Source organism: Zalophus californianus, chromosome 4, assembly GCF_009762305.2.
Source record: "Zalophus californianus isolate mZalCal1 chromosome 4, mZalCal1.pri.v2, whole genome shotgun sequence".
In the NCBI taxonomy this organism is placed as follows: Eukaryota; Metazoa; Chordata; class Mammalia; order Carnivora; family Otariidae; genus Zalophus; species Zalophus californianus.
The window spans coordinates 75460709-75486444 of record NC_045598.1 but is presented as its reverse complement, the minus strand read 5'-3'; the positions used below and the strand labels follow the sequence as shown (position 1 = coordinate 75486444).

At 36.4% G+C, this 25736-nt stretch overlaps 1 protein-coding gene across 3 annotated transcripts in view; it reads right to left on the bottom strand.

The window, feature by feature from the left end:
* Positions 1–7424: 7424 nt before the first annotated feature.
* ZNF326 (zinc finger protein 326) overlaps positions 7425–25736 on the bottom strand; it is a 35285-nt gene continuing 16973 nt past the window's right edge. For 2 of the 3 annotated variants that reach the window (XM_027613202.1, XM_027613214.1), the window contains exons 7-12: positions 24043–24163; positions 18773–18920; positions 16965–17064; positions 14930–15060; positions 13196–13291; positions 7425–8293 (exon numbers count right to left, since the gene is read on the bottom strand). In XM_027613202.1, the coding sequence (XP_027469003.1) occupies positions 7958–8293; positions 13196–13291; positions 14930–15060; positions 16965–17064; positions 18773–18920; positions 24043–24163 (932 nt within the window). In that variant the 3' untranslated portion in view covers positions 7425–7957. The remainder of the gene's footprint in view (positions 8294–13195; positions 13292–14929; positions 15061–16964; positions 17065–18772; positions 18921–24042; positions 24164–25736) is intronic. The other variant, XM_027613209.1, reaches the window with a different exon arrangement.

Below are 25736 nucleotides of genomic sequence, written 5' to 3'. Positions count from 1 at the left end.
AGACTTCCCTGAAGCAAGGTTCCATCTCACAACCCTAAGATCATGACCTGAGCCAAAATCGAGTCAGGTGCTTAACCCACTGAGCCACCCAGGCACCCCTATCTCCAATAGTTTGTCAATTAATTCTCTTAGATGTACTATCTTCACATCACACTGCCTGAAATAATGGCTGTTCTCTCTCCTAATATTTCTATTTCTCGTCATTAAGTGATTCTATAGACAACAGGCTTGTTCCTATCTCAAATGTGGTTGTTTGCTGAATGTTTCCGTTAAGACATCCTCAGCCAAGTTAAACAGCTTTCTTTCTATTCCAAGCCTGACAAGATTTAAATCTGGATTGAGTGTTAAATTTTAGGAAATGTTTTTCCAGCATCTGTTGAGATTATCATGTGATTTTTTTTTAATTCATCTGCCTTTTTTTAATTACAGTAATAGATTTCCTAATGTATTGAGTTATAGTAAGATTATGCTCTATGCTCAGGATAAACCCCATTTTATCATGACATACTCTCAGATTTAATTTGCTAATGTTTTTTCAATAATTACATTTGTTCCTAAGTGAGATGGGCCTATAGTTGTCTTTGATGGGCAACATTACAGAATAAGGGTTCTGCTAGTCTCAGAGACCAAACTGAGAGGTATTTCAAATTTCTGTATAATCTGGAAGAGCTTAAATAAAATAGGAATTCTTCCTTAAATTTTCATAAGTTGTTGTTTCATTTTAAATGTAAGCATTACAAGGACCATGTTTTCTTTTATATCTGACTAGATTTTGTTAATTGATTGCTACCCACTTGTTAATTTCTAACTTATTGCATTGTGATAACAGGAAGGAGCCTGTATGTAATTTCTTTGTGGCCTGCTTTTGGTCATTTTTCATGGTATTTGAAAAGAAATACTCTATAATTCTTAAAGTTTTTGAATTACATGGTTCAAAACCAGTGTCCTCAATTTCTTCAGCCAATAATTTCTGATAAAGAGCTGTGTTCAAATACTTAGCTCTGATTGCAAATATGCCAGTTCCTCGTCAAGTTTTTCATTATAATTTGATTAACATGTTGTGCAGTTTTGTGACAGTTAATTTCTGAATCCATGTTCTTGAATTTCTAAAATGTCTCTATTGTGCCCTCTTTCTTAAAATGACAGTTTAGGGGCACCTGCGTGGCTCAGACGGTTAAGAGTCTGCCTTCGGCTCAGGTCATGATCACAGGGTCCTGGGATCGAGCCCCACATCGGAAGCCTGCTTCTCCCTCTCCTGCTCCCCGTTTGTACTCCTGCTCTTGCTATCTCTCTGTCAAAAATAAAATAAAATCTTTAAAAAAAAAATAAAAACAACAGTTTAACTCTATAGAATTCTAAATTCAAAATAATTTTCCCACTTTATAAAAATAACAGTACCTTCTAGCATCCCAACGTACAGATGACAAATCTGAGACCAATGTGATTCTTTCCCCTTATAGGTAAATTGTTTTTCTTTAGAAATTTTGAGATTGTTTTCATTATCCTGGGATTACAGAAATTTTGTCAGGATATATTTTAAGTGCTTGTCTCCTTTTTCATTATTTTTACTCAGTACTTCAGACTTTTAGTATGTGGTCAGTCTTTCATCAGAAAAAAAAATTTTTCCTGTCTATTTCTTTTCTTCACTTTTTTCTGCTCTCAACTTCTGCACCTCCTATGCATACATACATATATTCACTGATTCAAAAATATTCACTGAGCATTTACAATGCACCCAGCACTGTGATAGATGTAGGACTTTCAATGCTAAATTCTCTATACATATGGCTCCTAACCTCAAGAAGTTTCATTTTAAATGGATGGTATTTACCTGGATCTTCTGTCTCAACTTTTCTCATAATTTCTACCTTCTGACCTTTTCTTACACGATTCTGGAAGTGCCCCTCAGCTTAAAATTCTAGCTCAATAATTTGATTTTCAGCCATGTTTATTCAACTCCTTGGCCTAAAATACATTTTTATTTTAGCAACTATTTTTTATTTCCGAGATATTTTTATTACAGTTCGTGTTTTTTTTTAAATTAGTGCAAAAACCTCTAAAATTCTTCGGAGATTATAATATAATGATATATAATACTATATCTAAGGATTACATATAAAAATACTTTGTATAATTATTGCTAATTATTATTACATAAAATACTAAATTTACTTTAGTATTTACTAAAACACTTTAAAGTTTAAAGGGTTTTGTTTTTGTTTAACCTGCATTATATCCCCAGGATTATCTCTGCTTGTTAAGTTTACTATCTAGCCTTCGTGCTGCTCTTTTCCTTAAGTATCTGTTGCTACCGCACAGACTATCATGGCTAAATAAGAACTGAACCTAGGTGGTCAGCAAACTTTTTCAGTAAAGGGCCAGTTAATAAATATTTTAGGCTTTGGAAGACACATTAGGTATCTGTCACATTTTATTTTTGTTCTCTACAACCTTTAAAAATTTTAAAATCCATATGGAAACAGGCAGTGGGAGGCTTGCCGTTGGTGATTTGCAAAACTACTAGATTTTTTGGTGTTGTTACCTGGTGTTTATTTTCTCAATTTGAGTGAAACTCCCTGGCAGATTTTGATTACAAAGAACCTGGCATTTCAATTGTGTGAGGGAGGAGGGGGGTGGAATCAGTTGGAAAAATGGAAAATGGACAGTCACCAGGTTTTTCGGATTGCCTGTTTTCTAAATATGAGGAATCAAAACCCCTTGTGGTATCCACAAAACACCTAAGGCATTACCATACTTTGATGGCTGCTATATATATGTTCTGTGAGTCTACTACATCAGAAGTTTCACTCTAATTGGCAAACAGTAAGCTGTGTTATGGCTTTAAACTGGAGGAATATCATGGACCAAGATTCCCAAGCCAGGGACTAGCATAACTATTCAGTCTTTCAATAACATGGCTTACCATACTAAAGCCACCCACTCTGACAGTTGCCTCTAAAAATGGAGGTGTGGGCATCTGGGTGGCTCAGTCAGTTAAGCATCCAAGTCTTGATTTAGGCTCAGGTCATGATCTCGGCTCAGGTCATGATCTCAGGGGCTTTGAGATCCAGCCCCGCGTCAGGCTCCATGCCCAAGTTCCCTCTCTCCCTCTCCCTTTGCCCCTCCCCACCTCTACTCTCTCTCTCTCATAAATAAATAAATAAATAAATAAATAAATAAATAAATAAATAAATAAATAAATAAATAAATAAATAAATAAGGAGGTGCTTCCTTAACTTCCATCTCTATGTGGACTGTGGCTCTCTGTTTCACCAAGATCTGGTTCCTTGTTTTGTATCTTCTAGAAATGCTTCACAGCAACCTTGGTATCTTTCTAGTGTAGTTATGAATTTATTTTTATTACTGTAATTATCATTGTATAGTTTCTGTAATTTTAATAGAACTTCAGAAGATAATGACTTGAACCCAGTATGTCATTTTGATCTGGATCTCCCCCCAAATTCATAATTTCTATTCATCTAATAACTAAGCTGCTTACAGTTGTTCCCTTCTACACTCTCGGTCACCAAGAAGGCCATCTCTTATCACCAGCAACTCTGCCTCACCCCCACCTCAAACACAGTCTTTAAGAAAATTTTTAAACACAAACTAGGAAAATCAGAAGGGGAAGGGAAATGCGGGAAGAGACCAGCATAACTGCTTCCGAAGGAGGCCCAAATTGGTGGCAACAGGGACTGAATTTCCCACACCCAAAGGTCTACCCCCAGGCTTGCAGGTTCCCTGATTTTGTCGGCATAACAAAGAGAGAACCAGCCATCTGGGTAGGAACTACCAAATAAAATCACACTGTTAATTTAAATATGAACTGTAACTGTCACATGGACTAAAACACTTCTGCCTGTATGACTACTCCATTTTCTGTCCATCAGCAGAACTACCACGGATTCCAAATTGTAATCAAGTTTGTCATTAACGCCTCTGAAATGTATGCTCAAAAATGGTGAAAGTGTTAAGTTTTATGCTATGTGTATTTTACATATACATAGTTTGTATTCACAGCAAGGACAACTTGGTAGGCAAAGTAAATGTCAAATAATGTAAGTCTGGTTAATAAGATAATCTGATACCAACTACTTGTAAATAAGAACAATCTTGCCAATAAAAAGAGAATTCTCAAACACATTTTAACATGCATTACCAAGATTTGCCCTTATAGTTTTTTTTTCTATATGTCCATGATTTGGGTATACAAATTGCTAAGAATTTTCACCCCATTCTTAGGATCAATGGTTTTTTAGATGTGTTACATAATACTATACCATTATAAAATATTACATTATAAAATACAAGTATATTTTATAATATGCTATAGTATAGTAATATAAAATATAATAGCTAGATTTTGTAACACAGATTATAATTAAATCTTGGCAACTCTAGGAAACATTCTGCCTCCTGAAGCATATCATCAATTCAAATGTTTACAGGCACCGGCAGTTAATATAAATATGTTCAAGACTGAGATACAAGGCTGGAGAAGCAGGCAAGGAACAGAACATACAGAACCACAGAGGGCATATCAAAAGAATCTGGATGTTACACTGATAGGTATAAAAAGCCAATAAAGGATTTCAAGTAGGGGAATGATATGAAAGAGCTTGTTATATGGGAAAACTGTTAGTTCTGTTATTAGAACTTCAACTTGTAAGAATTACATAACCTAATGGGAGAAAAAGAACAAAAACAAGAACAAGGTCCAGTTTTCTGACTCCCAGAAATTTCTAACAGGTCATTCCAATGCTTTTGTAAAACATTATGAGAATTCCCCAAACCTGTGCCTGTCGACTAAAGGGCAGAAGCTCCTGCTTTGATACAGGAGTTGTGTGCACTAGAAATTAGAGGCCACTATTAAGTGTTCTTGAAATGCAATCACTGACCACTACCATCAGAATCACCTGGGTATCTATTAAAATACATCATCTCCCAAGAATATGGTCTAGTAAATCTGGGGTACAGGGGCCCCAAACCCTCACTTTTACAAAAATTTAAGAACTACTGCTCTTATGTTTCCTTAGAAAAGCCTCATCTTAACATTTAAGGTGACCTAAAGGATAAAGAGTCCAAAAAAAGCTGACAGGTATAGATTACAGAAAGTGCAAAGGTCTGGACATAGGGAAAAGATTCATTTAAAAGCTAACAGAAGGGCGCCTGGGTGGCTCAGTTGGTTAAGCGACTGCCTTCGGCTCAGGTCATGATCCTGGAGTCCCGGGATCGAGTCCCACATCGGGCTCCCTGCTCAGCAGGGAGTCTGCTTCTCCCTCTGACCCTCTTCCCTCTCGTGCTCTCTATCTCTCATTCTCTCTCTCTCAGATGAATAAATAAAATCTTTAAAAAAAAAAAAAAGCTAACAGAAGGCCACCACGGCCAGTGAGAAGAACAGCGTGATATAAAGCAGGAATGCTAGGCCAGGCCTAATTACCATGAGTAAGTGTAAGATACAAAAAGCAGCAGGAGACTAGTGTTATCTTTATTATATTTTTAGAAGACTAGACTTCTGTGTGAAAAACTGAATCTAGCAGGGCAAAACTAGAAACAAGATTAGTTTATAAAGTATTTTAATAGTCCAGGAAAGAGATGATGGGGACTTGAACTGCGATTGGTAGCACAAGACGTGGAAGAGGGGGAAGATAAATTTTGGAAGTGGAAAACACGGACTTTCTGATAGACTGGAGGTGGGAGGTGATAAAAAGGGAATACAGGATGGTCCTTAGGCATCTAGCTTAAACAACTGTGTAAGTTGTAAATAAATTTCTTTGGTTATTAAAACTACATGTTTAGATGTTTAATAAACAAGTAATACTTGGATAACAGAAGCTGAAAGGTTATTAAGGATATCATATAAATTCTTAGCACAAAAGTATTGAAAATATAAACTCAAAGGATCACAAAAATTAATCTGCCTGCAAATTAAACTGCCTATCTACAAATTATCTAATAGGATATACATAAATTTGAATATCTGAAGTAAGTACAATAACAAAATGCCTTTATTAATAATAATACCTTGCAAATAAGCTAGTCTGAATAAAGGTTTTTACATGTTTCCCACCAAAATTACTACTTAGATGTCGTCTCTTATTCTAAAACATTTATGGAGCACCTGGCTGGCTCACTCAGTGAAGTGTCAGAATCTTGACCTTGGAATTTTGAGTTCGAGCCCCATGCTGGGTATAGAGATTACTTAAAATATTTTTAAAAATCAAATAAATAAATAAAATGCTTACTTAGAAGTTGTTCTACAGATTGTTACAGGATTCTTTCCAAAAGTTTCAAATCTCAAATTACTAGGGACATTCTTTTTAAAAAAAAAAACACCCTACTTAGTACCAAAAGAACCCACTAATTATAATCCAAAAAGATCTGTTCTCCTTTGACCTTACCCCTACATAAACATTTTCAAATAAAGGAGAAACTAAATAAATAAATAAATAAGTGAGAATCAAGACCGCTGATCAAGTCCTATTACCCTTAAAATTTTAACTCCTAAGCACAAAGGCTTTCTGAAGCCTATTTAAGTAAATACAGACTCTTAGCTAGGATCCAAATTTCTCCAGTCTTCAACTAACCTTCTTATTTGGCTCTAAATTCCTATAAGTGGATACAAAGGACTTAAAGCTTAAAGATAAGCAAATCTAGCCCCAAACAATGAACCCATATTGGCCCCCAAAAATGTATTTTTAAAAGCTCTGTTGTATGCAAAAAGAGAAATTACCTGTGAAATGCTACAAATGCCTATACACTCATGTACTTAATGCTTTAAAATTACTTAATATTCCCGTATGTATACTCATCCATTCAATGCCTCAAAATTTTGGGAAGTTAGTTTATTTCACTAAGAGTCCCTCTCTCAAAAGAGGCCAGAGTGAAGATTCAAAGAAATAAGAGCACTACTTTTCAGTGACATAGATGGTCATTTGAAAATAGACTGTCAATCTCATCTTCTCTTTTTCAGTATGTAAGCCTATAAACTACAAAAAGTTAAAAAATATATATATATTCAAGAGAGAAATACTTCTTTTTTAGAAAAGTGATAGTTTGCTTCTTGGTTCTTCAGCTAAAAACAGACATGACAAAAGAACTAACACAACTATAAAAAATCATTTGTATCCAAATGTATTTTCAAGAAGATTTCAAGAACTGACATAGGCATAAAGAAAAGGAAGGAACTGAAACAAGTATAAACAAGTCAGTTATAGACTGACCTCAATGTGAAGTATGTTAAAAAATATTTTAGTAGTACTTTTAAAAAATGACTGAAGTTTTTTTCTTTAATTCAACTCTTCTCAATCATCTTGATATATCTGTGAGCTAAATTCCTACATTAAGGCAAAAAGCTCATTTTAAATATTCATTTAATTAATGAATTCTGTTTCATTTAAAATTGCTAATCCAGGGAAAGAGTTTTTGTAAAAATCGTTTTATTGCTACAAAGGGAAACATGGTCACAAAAAGCCTTTAAGCGTATCTTAACGCAAATTACTATTCAATGTCCAATGCCGTAAAAAAATACACAGTCAGAGCACAAAATACTTGCCCAATTTATCTCTTCCAGGGTAAGTATTCAAAACATTAACGCACACTTGAATATATACTCCCAACAGCAGCATTTAAGTTCAAATGATTAGAGTAGATATACTAACAATACATATCTGTTATCCTTAACACCAATAAAGTAATAAAAATTAAGCTTAAAAATTATACAAACAATTTATCTAATCTAAGTTTGGTAGCTATAAAAACTAAACTAAAATAGTCTTACCTTCATTTTATTAAACAAATGCCGAACATTTAGAAATTATATAAAACAAATCTGAATGTGTGGAATGCATGCAACATGGGTGTTAATTCTCATATTTTAAACTATTAAAATTCTTACCCTTTTCCATATTAGGAGAGAAATTTAAAGCTTCTTTTAAATCTGACTAATACCTTATATTTAATTTTCTTCAGGTTGGTCAACAGGGAAGTCGACAGGCTCTTCCTTTGCTTCTTCCCCCGCTGCCTCTCCTTCCCCCGCTGCCTCTCCTTCCCCCGCTGCCTCTATGTCCCCTGCTTCCTCTGGGTCTCCTACGCCCTCTACTCCTCCTCCTTCTCCCACTTCCTCTGCTTCCTCCACTTCTTCTACTTCCTCTACTTCCCCCACTTCCTCCTCTTCTTCCTCCTCCTCCTCCTCCTCTTCTTCAATAGGTTCATCAATCTTTTCTTCCTCTTCCTCATCTCCTTCTATTTGTTGATCTTGAGAATGGTCTTGAATTTCAAAAGGATTCTCACCCTAAAAAGCATGAGGAAAAATAGCTTTTAAAATCAGTACATTCATTTTTGTTATCAGTGAAATTTTTATTTGCTATAACATTAAAAATAAATACAATTTGAAGCTTTTTAACTCATGACAAATTCACTAATTGTTCAGTACCTATTTCCTACCAATTGTGGGTATATAGATTACTAAAGTCACTACTTAACATCCCATAAACTGGAATGCTTAAAGGCCACATTTTCCTAACTGAATTTCTAAAATCATATGTATATGACAAAAGCAAATATGGGCTTGGTAGAAATAAAGTAGATAAAGCAAAGATTTATGTTCTACTAAATTACACCAGGATTCAATGTACTACTATGGTAGGATCTCTTTAGAACACTCAAATGAAAATCAAGTCTTTTTTAAAATTCAAATGAATGAAAATCAGGTACCTATTAGATATGCCTTACTTTTACTTTAAAAAAGTAGATAAATCTTTAATTCACTATGGGTGCCTGGGTGATTCAGTCAGTTAAGCGTCTGCCTTTGGCTCAGGTCATGATCTTGGGGTCCTGGGATGGAGCCCTGCGCATCAGGCTCCCTGATCAGCAGGGGGTCTGCTTCTCCCTCTCCCGCTGTCTCTGCCCCTGCTCATGCTGTCTCTCAAATAAATAAATCTTAAAAAAAAAAATCTGTAATTCACAGATACAACTTTATTATTTTAAGGTACATAAATACTTGATTATGTGTCTGGATTAAGTCTCATAAACTAGACCATATCAGAAGGCTATATTAATATAGTAAGAAATGAAGAGGCAATGAAGGTTATTAAACAGCAAAGTTAAGCCTGGTGCTATACTTCACGACCCATCAGGTAGGAATGCACAGGATGAACTGAAGTCATAAGAGAAGAAATACCAGTGAGGTGGTTACTCTACTAAGCCAGGAAAGGAGTGTAAAAGATGCAGCGGCACCATTAACAGAATATGTAAATTAGGATGGGGAAAGTGGAAGAAGCAGATGTATGCTACATAGTTAGAATTTAAGATGTCTAAATGTCTAAGAGGCAGCTTTAAATTCACAACTCAAAAGAGAAGAGAGTTCAAAGTAAGACATTGAGATTTGTCAATTGTTTGCACAGAGTGAATAGTGAGGCCAGGGAAGTAAGCAGGATAAAAGGGCTGATGATAAAAACCCACTGAAAGTGCCTATACTACAGGGACAGAAGTTAGGAAAAAAAGAAAAAAAAATACTCGGTGCAGGAGGAAACCGCAGATAGTAAAATATTATCTGACAAAACAAAGTTTCAAGAATAAGTGACATATTAACAGTATCAAATGATGCAAAGAGGTAATACTAGAAAAGAATTGAAAAAGGTCACTAGAGTTGATAATTATTAAAGTTGAATGAGGGTACTTGGGGGATTTATTACACTATCCCCTTAACTTTCATATGTTTAAAATAGTAAATAAAAAATGTTAAAAAAATTTATTTGAAAATTAAGTCACCAGTTATCTTAGAGCAGTTCCAAAAGTATGATGTAAGTGTAAGCCGGACAGCAACGACTGCCCAAGAATGAATCGTCGTAATTTCCTCTAAGCTCTCAAAACCCACAGGCCCAAGTCCCACACTCTGAGACTTTAATTTAGTCAAGTACTAGAGCTCTTGCTAAAAACACAAGTTCCTGAACCAATTTCAGACATCCTGAATGAAAATTTTCCAGGGGAGAGATGTGGTAACCTGCACACTTCAGAAGCATTTCACGAGATATTAATGAGAAGTTTGGAAAACTCTAACTCAGAAGCTCTTAAAGAGGGCCTAGGCAGCTTTTTGTTTGATTTCAGCTTCACAAGGAATTCTAATTACATGTCTCCAGTTGAGAACTACCAAGTTAAAGAGCGGAAGTAAAGAGCACAATGCAAGGTAAACTACCTTCCTAAGGATGGTGATAAAAGAGAAAAGGTAAGATGGGAAGGGGCAGAGTAGGAAAAGTGTGTCATTTTTAGTTTAGGGAACTTAGAAGCATGTCTGTTTGCAGAAGAATAAAATAATAAACAGGGAACAAGTAAGATACAAGCAAGGAGAGAGAAAACTGATGCAAACAAGAATACAGGTCAAGGGCAAAAAGGGGGTATCTTTCTTCACAGATAACAATAAAGGTGAGAGTAAGGTACATAAATCTAATGCAGGAAGGAGAAAACTTACAGTTCACATCTAACAGTCTCAATCTCCCTAAAGCAAGAGAAGTGATAACATGGGAAGTAAAGAGAGTAAGGATGACATCTAGATATGTTAAGAGTGTTAAAGCTTTGAAACAGTCACTGTAGGAAGCACATTACATTGAATGATAATAGGCAAAGTTAGTGTGAACTGCAGTGAAAATCTAGCAAACACAGTATTGGTACAATTCCATGACATCTACGGCAAGACAGTTAATAAAGCTGACCAGAAGGGCGCCTGGGTGGCACCTTTGCCACCCTTAACTTTGTTAAGTGTCTGCCTTCGGCTCAGGTCATGATCTCCAGGTCCTGGGATCAAGCCCCGGCATTGGGCTCCCTGCTCAGTGGGGAGCCTGCTTCTCCCTCACCCTCTCGCTCCCCTTGCTTGTGCTCTCAATCTCTCTCTCTCTCAAATAAATAAAATCTTTAAAAAATAAAAAAATAAAAAACCTAACCATGGCATAGTGCTGGGAACTGCTAAGTGGCAGAACAAGTAAGTGAGGAATTTTAGAATGGCAGCACTGCATTGTTATAAGGACTGACCATGAGTATCCAGGCCAGAGCGTGAAGGTAAAACAAGGTGATACAGTTGGAGAATTAGGGGAAATTGACGAACTGATTATTTTCATGGGACAAAGATTAAAAAAGATATTTTGTCAGACGGAGAACACTTAAAGATTAAAGAGTTTTAAGTGATAAACAGAGCTGACCATGGGCAGAGGATGTTCTGGGGAGTAATAGCAGGGAACAGAGCAGATAGGAAAGCTGAACAAAGGGATATCACTGAGTAATGTGACACCAGTGCTTCTTGAAATTTAACATGTCTCAATGCTTGTTGAATTTTAACATGTCTATGAATCAACTGGGATCTTGTTCAAATGAAACTGCATTTCTAATGAACTCCCAGGAGATGCCAATATTGCTGGTCCATGGATCACATTCATAGTAAAAAAATTCTAGAAGAGTTCTCCTCAGTTCAGGTACTTTCTCCACAATATGCACATGAGAAAGACACTCCCACCAGTGATGTCTCTCATTCCATGAAGTGACTCTCAAGTGTAGCTTGAAAAGTCTACATAGAAACTCACATTTGTATTCTTCCCTCATTAACTATTACTTTCATACATCAATAGAAACCATTATTAACTTCTCAAAAGTTTGTGATATAGCAAGGATAAAAATCTCATTTTTCCTCATTTAGCAATGGTGCTCTTACCTTTTTGATGCCATATCTCCCAAAAAATTGAATTTCAATTAGGGCTGCAGTCACTATTTTTTTGTTGTTGTTGTTGGACTGCATTACTCTGTTACAATTTCTGCATTCACCTTTTAAAAATGGTGCCAAGAATGTAGTAAAAGTGACAAATATGACAAATCAGAAAATAGGACCCTCAGGAACAAGATGAAAGAACTGAGATTTATTCAGCTTGTAAGTCACTTGGTTGAGGTATAAGTTAATGGTCAATCAGGCTTCTTCACAAAGTACCTGTTAATCACTACAACAGCCAAAATAAACTTCTCTAATCCACAAAATCAAGATTTAGTTACAAATGTAAATAACAGACTTACAAATTTTCAACATAACAGCTCTCTTCAATGTAGAATGATTTTAAATGAGGTATTATTTTACAAAGACTCAAAAGCTAACCTCTAAAATGCATTTCTGTTAATTTCCTGAATAATAGTAAATTCTTATTTGTACACTAAGTATATATAATATGTAAAGAATTTTATGTAAAGAAGGATTACCACAAGAGCATATGGCTAAAAATCCCAAGAAGCAGTGTGCCAGGTCTACCTAACTGTTCACATCTGCGTTTACTAACATTCAGGGCAAACCTCCTCCTGGCCTCCTGATTCCATGAGGGAGCTTTTTCTGAAGCAGCATACCTGACTTCCCACTTTTGCTCCAACTTTTATCCAAGGAAGAACAACTTAACCAATTAATATGCTTGGAAGAAGACACTGGGCATGTACAACTTAGTCCTTTCTGGGTCCCCTCTTTTGGGTCTTCCTAGCAACAGACAGGGTGCGTTCTAGTCTACTGTAGGCCAGGCCACGTGGTAAACCAGGGGAAGCCTACTGCTGTCTAGATGAACCAGTAACAGGGGCTGGGGAGAGGTAAGTTCATCCAACTTAGAAGTGAAATAAAAAAGGTCCACAGTAACCACACACGTAAGACATATCCCCAAGTTGTCCTTTCTTTAAAAATCAAGAATAGGGGTACCTGGGTAACTCAGTCAGTTAAGCATCTGCCTTCCGCTCAGGTCATGACCCTGGGGTCCTGAGATGGGGGCCCGTGTTGGGCTCCCTGCTCAGCATGGAGTCTGCTTCTCCCTCTCCATCTGCCCCCTGCTCATGCTCTCTCTCTCGCTATCTCAAATAATAAAATCTTTAAAAAAATAAAATAAAATAAAAAATAAATAAATAAAAATCAAGAATAAAGCTGACATTTTGATCTTCTATCAGACTCCTTCCCGCATATCTCTCAAATGATCCAGAGTGAGAAACGGATAAGAGAGGAATGGCTTCTTGTTCCCTCACCCAAAAAAATCCCAACAATTAGGAAAAAGGATGTTTTACCTATATGCAAGATATTAAGTAAAAGTCCTCCTAATGTTGCACTATATTTAGACATCATAGTTACTATGTCACCATTCAATTATAAAGATACTACGATACAACCTAAAAAGGTTTTGCCGTAAAATCTTACCTTAACAAAACGTTCGTATCGTGCCTTCACTATTGGATTATTTAAAATGCTTGTTGCAGTCAAGACACTTTCTCTTTTTATTTGCTCCTTATACGCCTATGAAAAATAGAACACACTGAGGTACTTGAAAACCATACCATGAAAATATTTCTATAATTAAAACAACATTGTATGCTCAAATTCTTAGATTTAAATGATTTACGTTCTGGCAAATTAAGCTATAAAGCAACAACAGCTACTGTGATACAATCTAAATCATCCATGGATTAAAACAATGAAGATTCAATAAGCCAATCAGACTCATTAAAAAACACTGTCACCAAATATGATACATCTAGATCTACTAGATAGCTGCTTTCTCTCCTTCCTACTCCACATGCGCGTCCCCCTGCCCCAACTCTTCCAACTACTAATTTTCATGCTATCAAAAAAGAAAGAGAAATTTTCCATACTGCTAGAGTAATTAGTCTTCCTCTGGACTGTAGTTAGCGTAAGACTACATTATATAAAGGAGGAAAGGTAATAATATGGAATGTCTAGTTGCCAAAAAAGTGTCAAGGGAATATCAAAAGAGAAGAGAAAGTACAAAGATTTTTAAAAGATTATACGTGCTCAAAGTGTCTAACAAAGTCTGAGTTAAGTGAGGATCAGATCAATACAAAATATGAATTTAAGACTCGGGTATGTTCTATTTAAAACTTAAGTCTTTGGGGGCACCTGGGTGGCTCAGTCTGTTAAGTGGCCGACTCCTGATTTCAGCTGAGGTCATGATCTTGGGGTCCTGGGATTGAGCCCGGGGTTGGGCTCCACACTCAGCGTAGAGTCTGCTTCAGGATCCTCTTCCCCCCACCCCTCCCGCCCCTGCTCACTTGTGCGCAGGCGCGCACATGTGCATGCATTCTCTCGCTCTCTAAATAAATCTTAAAAACATAAATAAAACTTAAGTCCCTATTATTTGAATTTTTAAATTTGCTTCTCAAATGAGCTAGTTTCCCACAATATAAACACTTCTTATTTTAAATAAACTGGACTAAATAAAATCAACCAATACAAATGCAGAAATATGCCAATCAAAAAGAAAACAGTACATTTTTCCTAGAATTTCTGAGTAAATTCTATTCAGAAACGTAACAACAGACAATAACTGATAATACTAGTTTATTTTTCCCAGCCATCAGAAAAACTTATGTTATAATCAAATCTTTCTTTTTTGATCTAAAACACACATACACACACTGTCTCTCCTCATAAAACTATTTTGTACAAACTTAAAAAAGTGTTCATGAGAAGAACAATTCAACAGCTATGATTTCCTGAAGGCTTACACTATCTAAGCTTACACTACGTAAGGCTTATACTAGGCAGGCACCATTTTAAGTGTTGTTTATACTTCAACTAACTTTATCTTTAAACAGTTATGCAAGAGTAGAATGATTATCCATCTCCATTTTACAGATAAGGAAACTTAGACAAAGAAAAGTTAATTTCCTTGCTTACCACATGTTATGTACTGAACCAGAATTCAAACCCAGGAATTCTTGCTCCACAGCCCAATCTCAACCACCATGCTTAACTACGATGCTACGCTGCCCTTCTAGGTAATCTTTATAGTTTTTTACACAGGAGATTAATAGGCTGTATGGAAGCAGGTTAGGTGTGAAACAATGGCCTTTAAAGGACAATAAAGGATTGATGAATAATTCAATGACTTAATTAAGATAGATCAAAACTTACCTGCTTCCCTTTGATATGATCAGGAGATTTTAGGTGCTGCTGCACAGAGCTATGTAAAGCAGGGATATACACACTGCATGCACTGCAGTGAACAGTCTCTACTTTCATCATGTGATCATCTGCAGTAACACCTACAAAAGAAAGCCAGTTATTAATAAAAGTAATGATTTACATATTCTTATTTCTGACAAAACGAGTTTTTATAATTTTGTTTCCATGGTTATTTATAACCCCTTCTTCCCAAAAAAGGATCGAAGTATGTAAGTTTTTCTACCACATCTCATAAATCTACACATAAAGATTAAAAATATGGATAACAGATAAAATTAGAAAGTATAATGACATTATATTTCCTAATCATGTTATACAATCATGTTCTGAGGCCTAAAAGTCCATCCCCTAAAAATATAACATAAAAGAAGACAAATGTTGATTTTTTAGTAAGAAAAGAATTTCCATAATAAATGTGGGTGGGCAGGGATAGGAAAAAAGATGTCAAGATTGGATTGACAAGAAACAAAATACATGCTGGATCCTGAAAACTGTGATCAAGATTTATTATAGGTAAAGATATAAATATATGCAAGGGAAAGGTGTGAGAGAAAATGGCACTTTATGGGAATTGCAAGTAATTCAGTATGGCTGGGGCACTAAGAATAAAGAAAGGACAAAAGAGAAAAAAAGACCAGGGCCTATACCATGGAAATCTTTGCATGCCAGGCATAGGAATTTGAAATTTATCCTGTAGAGGATGGAGAACGAGCTAAAATTCTTGAAGTAATATAAATCATGCAGTAGAATTAGAGATAAGAAAGACCGGAAGTATGGAAACTAGTTAAGAAAATAATAACTGCCAAGAGAACAGATAGAGATTTGAACAAATGTAATATTTAAAGAGGTAAAGAAGCAGACCTGAAAGATATTTAAAAGACAGAAGTGATAAGATACAATGTTACAGATATAGTAAAATAAAATTACTTAGGGCTAACTTCATACTTCTAGAAGGCTTTGATCATGGGGCCACCTTCCAAGGTAGATAAAAGACAGGTCAACAGGGTTTTTGTTATTTTTCTGTATGGGGTGGAGGATGCTCAAAGAGTATACAAATTTTTTTGATACACGGATTTTGTGAGACTGCTAAAGAGAGAAGGCAGTGGGCAGTTGGATGTTCGACACTAGGGTTCAGAGGAGGGATCTGTGCTCGGGATATAAATGTATAAGTAATCAACATATAGGTGTCAGTTTGATCTCTGCAAATCGATGAATCATGAGGAAGGAATACAAAAAGAGAAGATAATGGAACTAAGGAAGAGCAATAGGAAATACCAACTTGTAAAACCCTCATGGAGAAAGAAAAGCACAAGTAAACAACAGCAAGGGAATAAAGAACATCAGGACAGTGATATACCACAGAATCCAAGGGAGGAAGCACATTCACGAAGAGGAATAAAAAATGCTGCTGCAGAAGTAAGATCATGATTCAGAAGAACCTACTGAAGCTAGTGTCAGAAATCTCCATCAGAGCAGTTTCAGGAGACCACTGGTAGCAGAAAGTGTTCTACTGTGGAACAGTAGTGACGGGTAGTGAACAAACAGATCAGTGTGGACTATGCTTAAAGAAGCACGGTTGTTCAAGGAGAAAAGCAAGTTCAAGGAGTTAGGGAAACTAGTGTCTGTTTTTCTTTTCTTTTCCTTTGTTTCTTTGGAGAGTTTTTTTTCTTTATTAAAGATGAAAGTGTAGGCTTCAGAAACAGAATCAAAAAAGAAAGAAAGACTAAAAAACAGAAGAGTTCACTATTTGCGCAGAAGAGATGAGAAGGAATAAAACAGAAGACAGATGGAAGAATTCACTTCCATCTAGAGTAAAAGCTGGTTTTTCTTGTAACTGAAGTGAGAGACATAATGGTAGATAGTGATAAGCTTATAAGCATGAGAAGAGGAAGTCAAAGTTCATTTCTAATAACCTACTCACGGCTACCACATTTGACTATGAACTCAATCTAAATTATCTAAAATAATTTGTTTAAATACTTACCTTCCATAACATCTTTTTCAATTATTTTAACTACTTCTGTTTGATTATTTGTCTGTTGCTTACGAATAGATGTTTTCTTGAATTTATTCACCATACATTCCTATAAAACAAATAGGAAGAAAGCCAAAAAGTTTTCAGTGAGCACTTAGAATGTGCTTAGCAGCAAACTCAGCCTATGGAAGATAACATGTGTTATAGAAGAACTATTATCTGTTCTCAAGGAGCTTACAATTCAGTTGAAAAAGACGATCATAAAATACAAAGAAATTACTAAAACACTTATAAAAAGTATTTGCTTTCAAAATGTATTTTATATCAATAATAGCCAACTTATGGAAAGAGCCCAAATGTCCACTGACTGATGAATGGATAAAGATGTGGTGTATACACACACACACACACACACACACACACACACACACATACACAGTGGAATATTACTCAGCCATCAAAAAGAATGAAACTGTGCCATTTGCCATGACATGGATGGAGCTAGAGTGTATTATGCTAAGCGAAATAAGCCAGTCAGAAAAGACAAATACCATGGGATTTCTTTCACTCATATGTGGAATTAAATTAAATTTGGAAACAAAACAGATGAACATAGAAAAAGGGGGGCGGGGAGAGAGGGAAACAAATCAAAAGAGACTCAACAATAGAGAACAACCTGAGGGTTGATGGAAGGAGGTGGGTGGGGGATGGGCTAGATGGGGGATGGGCATTAAGGAGGGCACTTGTCATGATGAGCACTGGGTGTTGTATGTAAGTGATGAATCACTGAATTCTACTCCTGAAACCAATATTGCACTATATGTTAACTAACTAGAATTTAAATAAAAATTTAAAAAGAAAAAAATGTACTTTAGGCATAAAGAACAAGAGAAATCAAGGAGAGTCAAGAGGTCTTCTCAAGGCAGTTGAGTACTTAAGTCCTAAATGACAACTAGGAACCGGTTAAGGAATGAAATTACAGAAAGAAATGTCTGTAAAGGTACACAATTCTGCAAGGATGTGGAGGAATGAATGATCATTGTATTTCTAATCCCATAAAAATTCCATGCTTTTGTCCAAATTAACTGTATGTACAATTAGCAGTCTAGCTCTAGTCCCCTCCTTAAGCATCCCTGGCCCCAACTATCCTCCCCTTCTTCAAACCCCCCTGCCTACATACTCACTCCTGGCCCTTCAACTTAACTGTGCCATCTGTGGATATACGAGAGTGTTCTCTTTCCAATTACTGTTAGTTCACAGAGGGTGGTATCTGTGTCTTCGGTCCCTGCACAGCACCTTTTGTTAAGTATTCAGGAAGAACTGTTGAACTGGTGACCACACACTGATAATATAAAGGACACCAAACAGGCACCAACTCTCTGGCTCTGAATTCAGACTGCCACTTAACTGAGTCACTACACTGCTCTGAGTATGATCTTTCATGATAAAAAGGAGTTGTGCTGAGGCTCAAATGAAACGATGAATGAAAGTACCCAGCACAGCACAAGGTACAGAGTAGACTCTCAGTGAATGATGGCTGATTCTGCATCAATAAACAGTTGTTAAAGGAATCCTTTTCCTGACACCTCTGCTAGAAACTAATGTGAAAAACATAAAATCATCCCTCAAATTACAAATCTAAAATCTATCACAGAGGAATTCACATCTAAGTCCGAGCTAATATTTTTTAAGAACTCTTTAAGTAAACAGTAAACTAAATTTTTAAAAAGTTAAAATGGGAGAACGATGGGAAACTGAAAAAGTAAAACATTAAGATATCAGATAAAGTGCTTCTCATTTTAAAAACAGCTACTTACATGCAAAAACTCCATAACTACTTTATCAAATTTGGTTTGTTTCTGAATATGATCTAGTGTTTCCTGGTGTGAGGAACTTTCCAGATGTAGTTCAATATCTTTTTCTTCAAACGTTCGGAATTTACAAAATGAACATGTGAATGCCATTCTATAAGGAAAAAAAAAGTTTTTCTTTAAATATTACCTTATTTACCTAGAGTTCATAAGACCATACCAATAAAACTAATTTTACCAGCATAAATGATTTCCTTTATTCCATTTTATGATCTAAATTTAGCTGAAGTCTTAAAAACCAGTATTTCTTCAAATACCTATTTGGACAAAACTGTTATTATACCACTCTGCATTTCTGGCCCACCCTGGAGCTTCTGGGTACAAATGATGGAATCAGTGGATCTACTTAATCTAGTCCTAAGCTATCCACTTCAAGCCTAGACTAATGAGAAAGCCAAAGCAAACGTCAAAAAAATATCAAGTTCCAAAAGTTCCCCTACTTATTTTATTTTCTGTTCCATTCTTAAGCTTGCAATCCACCAAGGCAGTATCAACAAAGCCAGGTGGAACACCAGACAGCCATAATTCACTCCCCTGGAGCTCGTGGGTGAGCAAAAGCCTGCCCTCTAGGGACCACTTCAGGATGACTGATCAGCCTGGACTAGGAGCCACTCCAATATGAATTTCCCTCTTTCCTCCCATAAAGTGTTCCTGCCTTATGTATTCTTGTTATTTCCTTTTCCTTGAATCATGACAACCGTTTCTTAGCTGGTTTGTCTCCAGTCTCCATTTCCCAGTGAATTCTTTATACCACTGTTCTATTTATTTTCCTGGTCCAGATTATAGGATAGGATTTAGAGCCTACTCCTGGGTTTATAACCCAGCCCTCTCGTGTGGTGTTGGGCAGACTACTTAACTTCTCTGGGCCTTAGTTTTCTGATCTTAATGAGGTGAGAACCCTTGCAGAAGCACTGTGAGGAATAAAAAAAAACTAACATATAGAAAGCCCTTCGGACAGTTCATGGCACATAGTAATAATTCAATTAGTAACTGTCATTTCCTAAAGGAGGCAACAGCACTTCAAGGCTCAAAATGCCAGCTTCACGGACTTAAGCCTCAAAAAACAAAGTCGAAACCCTGTTAGTTGCCATTTAAGAAAGTTTTTAATCTCCCCTCTATCTTTTTAGCCCTAACCACTAAATACCTTCAGCGGTGTCTGGCACACGGTATGTCTTCCTTATTTCAGTTAGATGACACTTTTCAAACCCCACTAGATTCATTTTCAATCTACACAGCTTTCCATTTCCTGAATGTCAACGAAACATCCCTGTTTCTTTGCTTTGGCCTCGAGCCATGCCCTCTTCCTGGGCTGCCCAACAGCTCCTACTGCAATCCTACCCTCCCTGAGTCAGCTGAAATGCCACCTCCATCCAGTTCCCTGATCTTCCTGCACTCCTACTGAGCAGTCATCCCTGGAAGCCACGTTGTACTTCTCTTGGGGCCCTCTCCCCACACACTGCTGTTCGTCTGCACCCCTCACACCCCGTCCTCTTCGCCCCAGGCCCCCTTCCTATTACACTCAAAGCACTCAAATATCCCAAAAGAACACATCCTAAGAGTAGCTATTTACCGTCACTCTCGCATCTTCCTAACTCAAAATAAAACTGCTCTGATAAATTAAAATAATTTTAGATTATTTTAAATGGCTCTTATCCTAAAAATGACAATTTAATTGAACTGACATTCTTTGGCTTATGTCCTCAGATTTATATTTAGACTTATGGAGAAAAAAATAAAAGTTCAGTTCTTCCATTTTCTCCAAGTCAACGTACTTATTACATAACATAGATATATCCTATCCAAAGCTACAATTTTTAAAGGGGGAAGTATTCACAGGGTAAATAGAGAAATTAATCTTATAATGTAAAACATCTCCAGATTCCTACACACCTGAAACAGAGTTCATTTCAATTTGTTTCCATCCCTGTCAAAAGAAGGAATTCTAGCAACAGTGGCAGAGATACTCACAAGGATCAAAACTAGCTGCCTCTTAAATACCAGAACTTCTTTTCATGAGTTAATTCTTAAATTAGCTTAATCCTATTGTTCACAGGGGCGCCTGGGTGGCTCAGTCGTTAAGTGTCTGCCTTTGGCTCAGGTCATGATCCCAGGGTCCTGGGATCGAGCGGAGCCCCGCATTGGGCTCTCTGCTCGGCGGGAGGCCTGCTTCTCCCTCTGCCCCTCCCCCTGCTTGTGTTCCCTCTCTCGCTGTGTCTCTCTCTGTCAAATAAATAAATAAAATCTTTAAAAAAAAAAAATCCTATTGTTTACAAATTATGAGTAACAAATCAGAAAGAACATAGGAAAAAGTTATTGAAGCTGGACACAAAGATTATACAAATACAGCTGACCCTTGAACAACAGTGTTTTGAAATGCAGAGGTTCCCTGTGTGCAGATTTTCTACAGCACAATTCTGTAAATGTATTTTCTCTTCCTTAGGATTTTCTTAATATTTTCTTTTCTCTAGCTTACTTTATTGTAATAGAGTATATAATACATGTAACATCCAAAATGTGTGTTAAATCAACTGTTTATGTTATCAGTAAGACTTCTAGTCAACAGGTGGCTATTAGCAGTTTTGCAGGAATCCAAAGTTACACATGGATTTGTGACTGTGTGGAGGGATGGCACCCCTAACCCCCATGCTGTTTAAGGGCCAAGTGTAATACCGAGCTCACTAAAATCAAAGAGTCTAAGCAAACAAAAAAATCTGGGAATTCAGATGCCAGTGAATTTTCTTTTACTACATTTTACATGAATAAAATCAACGTATATATTAAAACCAAGTAGTAACCAAGAATATCCTGTTTAATGTGGAAGAAAACACAATTTAAAAAATATCTCCATGGAAAGGTCTGCAGATGCTTGTCTTTTAAAAATGTTACATTCTGAACTAACATAAAGTTTTAGACATCTAGAAAATTCACTAATGTGTAATATTTCATTCCCCTCATGCTACCCAAAACAAATTAACTTTTAAAGAGCAAAACTAGGGGCGGCTGGGTGGCTGTCAGTTAAGCATCTGCCTTCAGCTCAGGTCATGATCCCAGGGTCCTGGGATCGAGTCCCGTATCAGGCTCCCTGCTCAAAGGTGAGCCTTCTTCTCCCTCTGCCCCTTGCCCCTCCCTCCTTGCACGCGCGCGCACACACACACACACACACACACACACACTCTCTCTCTCTCTCTCTCTCTCTCTCTCACTCGATCTCTATCTCAAATAAATAAAAATCTTAAAAAAAAAGAGCAAAACTATATTCTGAATAGAAAATACACTTAATTTACTTTTTAAATTTTATAATCTTTATTTTCCTAGGATAAGCAGTAATTTAAGAGAAAGATGATGGAAAAAATATTAATTACTGTCCTTAAAAAAATTTTTCTTTTAGACTTTCTCATGATTATTTTACATGTTGTATATATCACTTTTTCTACTTCGCCTGCATTTTCTCCATGTTACTACAGGCTTTATAACCTTCATTTTCAACAATGGCCTACGAGCTCATAAAGGGAAGTATCAAAACTTACATACACTTGACCACTTGCTATCACTGGTATTTATTTCATGTTTGGAGCTATTACAAACAATGCTGTAATGGGCATCTTTTTAGATTAAACTCTTTTATACTTTTATATTATTTTCTTGGAGAGATCACCAACTAGAAAAAAAATTCAAGACATTTTTAAAAACTGCTAAATTGGGGCCACCCATGTGGCTCAGTCAGTTAAGCTTCCGACTCTTGTTTCGGCTCACGTCAGATCTCAGGGTTGTGAGATGGAACCCCACATTGGGCTCGGCACTGGGCGTGGAGCCTGCTTAAGATTCTCTCTCCTTCTCCCTCTGCCCTTCCCCTCTCCCTCTCAAAATAAATAAATAAATAAATAACCTGCTTAATTGCTTCCCAATAATTGTAACCATATTATTTGGTTACCAACAAATTATAACAGTGTGCTTTGACTGTTTCATTGTTAGTAAATCAATGTTTCTTTTCTCCTCACTAATAAAATGCCATGCTATGATTTAAATTTCCAGTTTATCTTACAGTGAGTTTCAACATTTTCCCAAAAATTGTTAACTAGCTGGTGTTCCTTCAGCCAATCATGTACTGAGCATCATGTTTTCTTCCTTTTCAAAAAACACTGGTCGGGGGTGCCTGGGTGATTCAGTTAGTTAAGTATCCAACTCTGATTTCAGCTCAGGTCATGATATCGAGCCCCACATCGGGCTCCTTGCTGAGCATGGAATCTGCTTAAGATTCTCTCTCTGCCTCTGCCCCGCCCCCCAACTCTCTCTCTCTCTCAAAAAAAAAAAAATAATAATAATAATACTGGTTGGGTGATATTTATCTTAAGACATTAATCATTGTGTGTATAGTATTTTCCAAGTCTGTTTGCTTTCAAGTTTTAAATTTTTATTTAAAATAATGTGGTCATTATTTCCTTTGTAATTTATTCTACAATTTTTAAGCCTGGGGGGGGAGAAAAAACTTCTGCAGTGAGTATTATAAATATTCTATTTTAGTTTCCTGTTATTTTCCATTTTGTAAGTTCTTTAATCCACCTGGACTTCATCTTCACTGGTATAAGAGGATCTAAACTATTTCTTATTATTCAGTTGTTCAAGCAATCCTTCTCCCCCCTATTTTTAAGCAATTCCCCTTTTGTTTGCAACCTCTTCTTTATTATATATTACATTCTTACATATAGCACAATGTATTTACAAGTTAATAATTCTATTATACTAATAACCTTTTTCTGGTATCACATATTTTTAACTATTATAGCTTCGTAATGTTTCAATTATCTAGAAAAGCTAGTACCTACTCATTTACTCTTCTTTTACAGGATCTTCTTTGGAATCAAGATTGACAACACCTGTTACATTTCTAAATATTTAGTTTTCCTATCCAAGAATATCACTATGTCTCCATGTACTCAAATCTCGAGAAGACTTTGTGGTTTTATTCATGTTATGACATGTATTTCTTTTTAAGAATACTGTATTTCCAGGTATTTTTTATTTTTGGATTACCATTGTGAATGGAAGAACTCTTTTTTATATTTTCTAAGTAGTGACTGCACATAAATACCAAAAATCTTTGATCAAACCTTTTCATTTGACCCTCATGAATTTTTTCACATTCCGGTTAATGTATTTGCATTTTCTAGGAAACCATTTTTAATAAGACCAATTTTCAGACTCTACTAAGCACAAACCTGTATCCATCTCCGTATTTCTCACTGTTTTTTTCTCTTCTGCGCCTCTGTTTCTCTCGCCGAGCCTCAATTCGTCGCTTTTCTTCTTCCTCATTTTTAGGATCAGTTTTTGCTAGGATATCAGCAAAAGTCAAAACTAAAAATCATTTTTCCATTCTCCTTTTTCAGTTTCCACTTCATAAAGTATAGATATGCAAGGTTTACTTGCTGACCACAATCTAAATTAAACTCACCAGAAAAATCTGAGTTTGAGATTAATCAGTATTTCTGAAACTCCACTCATTTGAATACCATCATCATGAATTCAGTGCTTTAGATAATTTTTTCATGTTCATATGACAAACTACATGGTATTACAATTGTAGAAGTAAAACCGGTGAATCACCTAGTATAGTACTAATCAGTCATGAACATCAAAATTACCCAAAGATACGTTTTAAAAATGCACACGCCCTGGGGCGCCTGGGTGGCTCAGTTGGTTAAGCCTCCAATTCTTGGTTTCGGCTTAGGTCAGTATCTCAGGGTTTTAACATGCAGCCTGCATCAGGCTCCATGCTAAGCGAGGAGTCTGCCTGAGATTCTCCCCTGCCCCCGCTCTACTCCTCCCCCCAGTTTGCACTCTCTCTCTCAAATAAACAAACAGATCTTTAAAAATGCACATGCCCTGGTGTACCTCTCCTTATTTAGGATGGAATCAGAACATCTATATGTTTTAAAAGGCTTCTCACATGATTTTGAGTCAGAGTTTTGTCTTGGGTGTTATATTTATTGTTGCGAGCTATTGTTGAGGGTATAGTATTGTCCCAATACACAGAATCCCCTTTAGACGACAAAGGGAAGACATTTTTCATGGTTCCTGATACTAGGAAAACGTGTGTTTCTTCTGGAAAATTAATTTGCTTTTAATCTTGTGGACATGACAACTCTTAGAGATAGTCACATTTCCAACTTTACATTGTTAAAAAATTTTTTAAAAAACCAGCTGACCGGGGCGCCTGGGTGGCTCAGTTGGTTAAGCGACTGCCTTCGGCTCAGGTCATGATCCTGGAGTCCCGGGATCGAGTCCCGCATCGGGCTCCCTGCTCAGCGAGGAGCCTGCTTCTCCCTCTAACCCTCCCCCCTCTCATGTACTCTCTCTCTCTCTTTCTCATTCTCACTCTCTCAAAATAAATAAATAAATCTTTAAAAAAAAAAAAAAACCAGCTGACCATAGTTTTATGAATTTATTTCTGGACTCTCAGTTCTGTTCTGCTGATCTATATGTCTGTCCTTGTGCCCGTACCACAAGGTCTTGATTACCGTGGCTTTGTAGCAAATTTTGAAATCATGAATGTGAGTCTTTCTATTTTGTTTTTCTTTTTAGGATTGTTTCCACTATTTTAGATGCCTTGTAATTCCCTGTGAACTTTAGAATCAACTTGTCAGTTTTTGCAGAGAAGTCAGGTGGAATTCTGACAGGGATTGTACTAAATCTATAGATCAGTTTGGGAGTATAACCACCTTAACAATGTTAAGTCTTCAGATCCATGAACCACTTACTTAAGTTTTTCCATTTATTTAGATCTTCTTTAACTTCTTTCAACATTTTGCAGTTTTTGAGGTATAAGTTCTACACTTCTTTTGTTAAATTTATTCCTGAATATCTAGTCTTGTTGATGCTAGCATGAATGAAATGGTTTTCTTAATTTCATTTT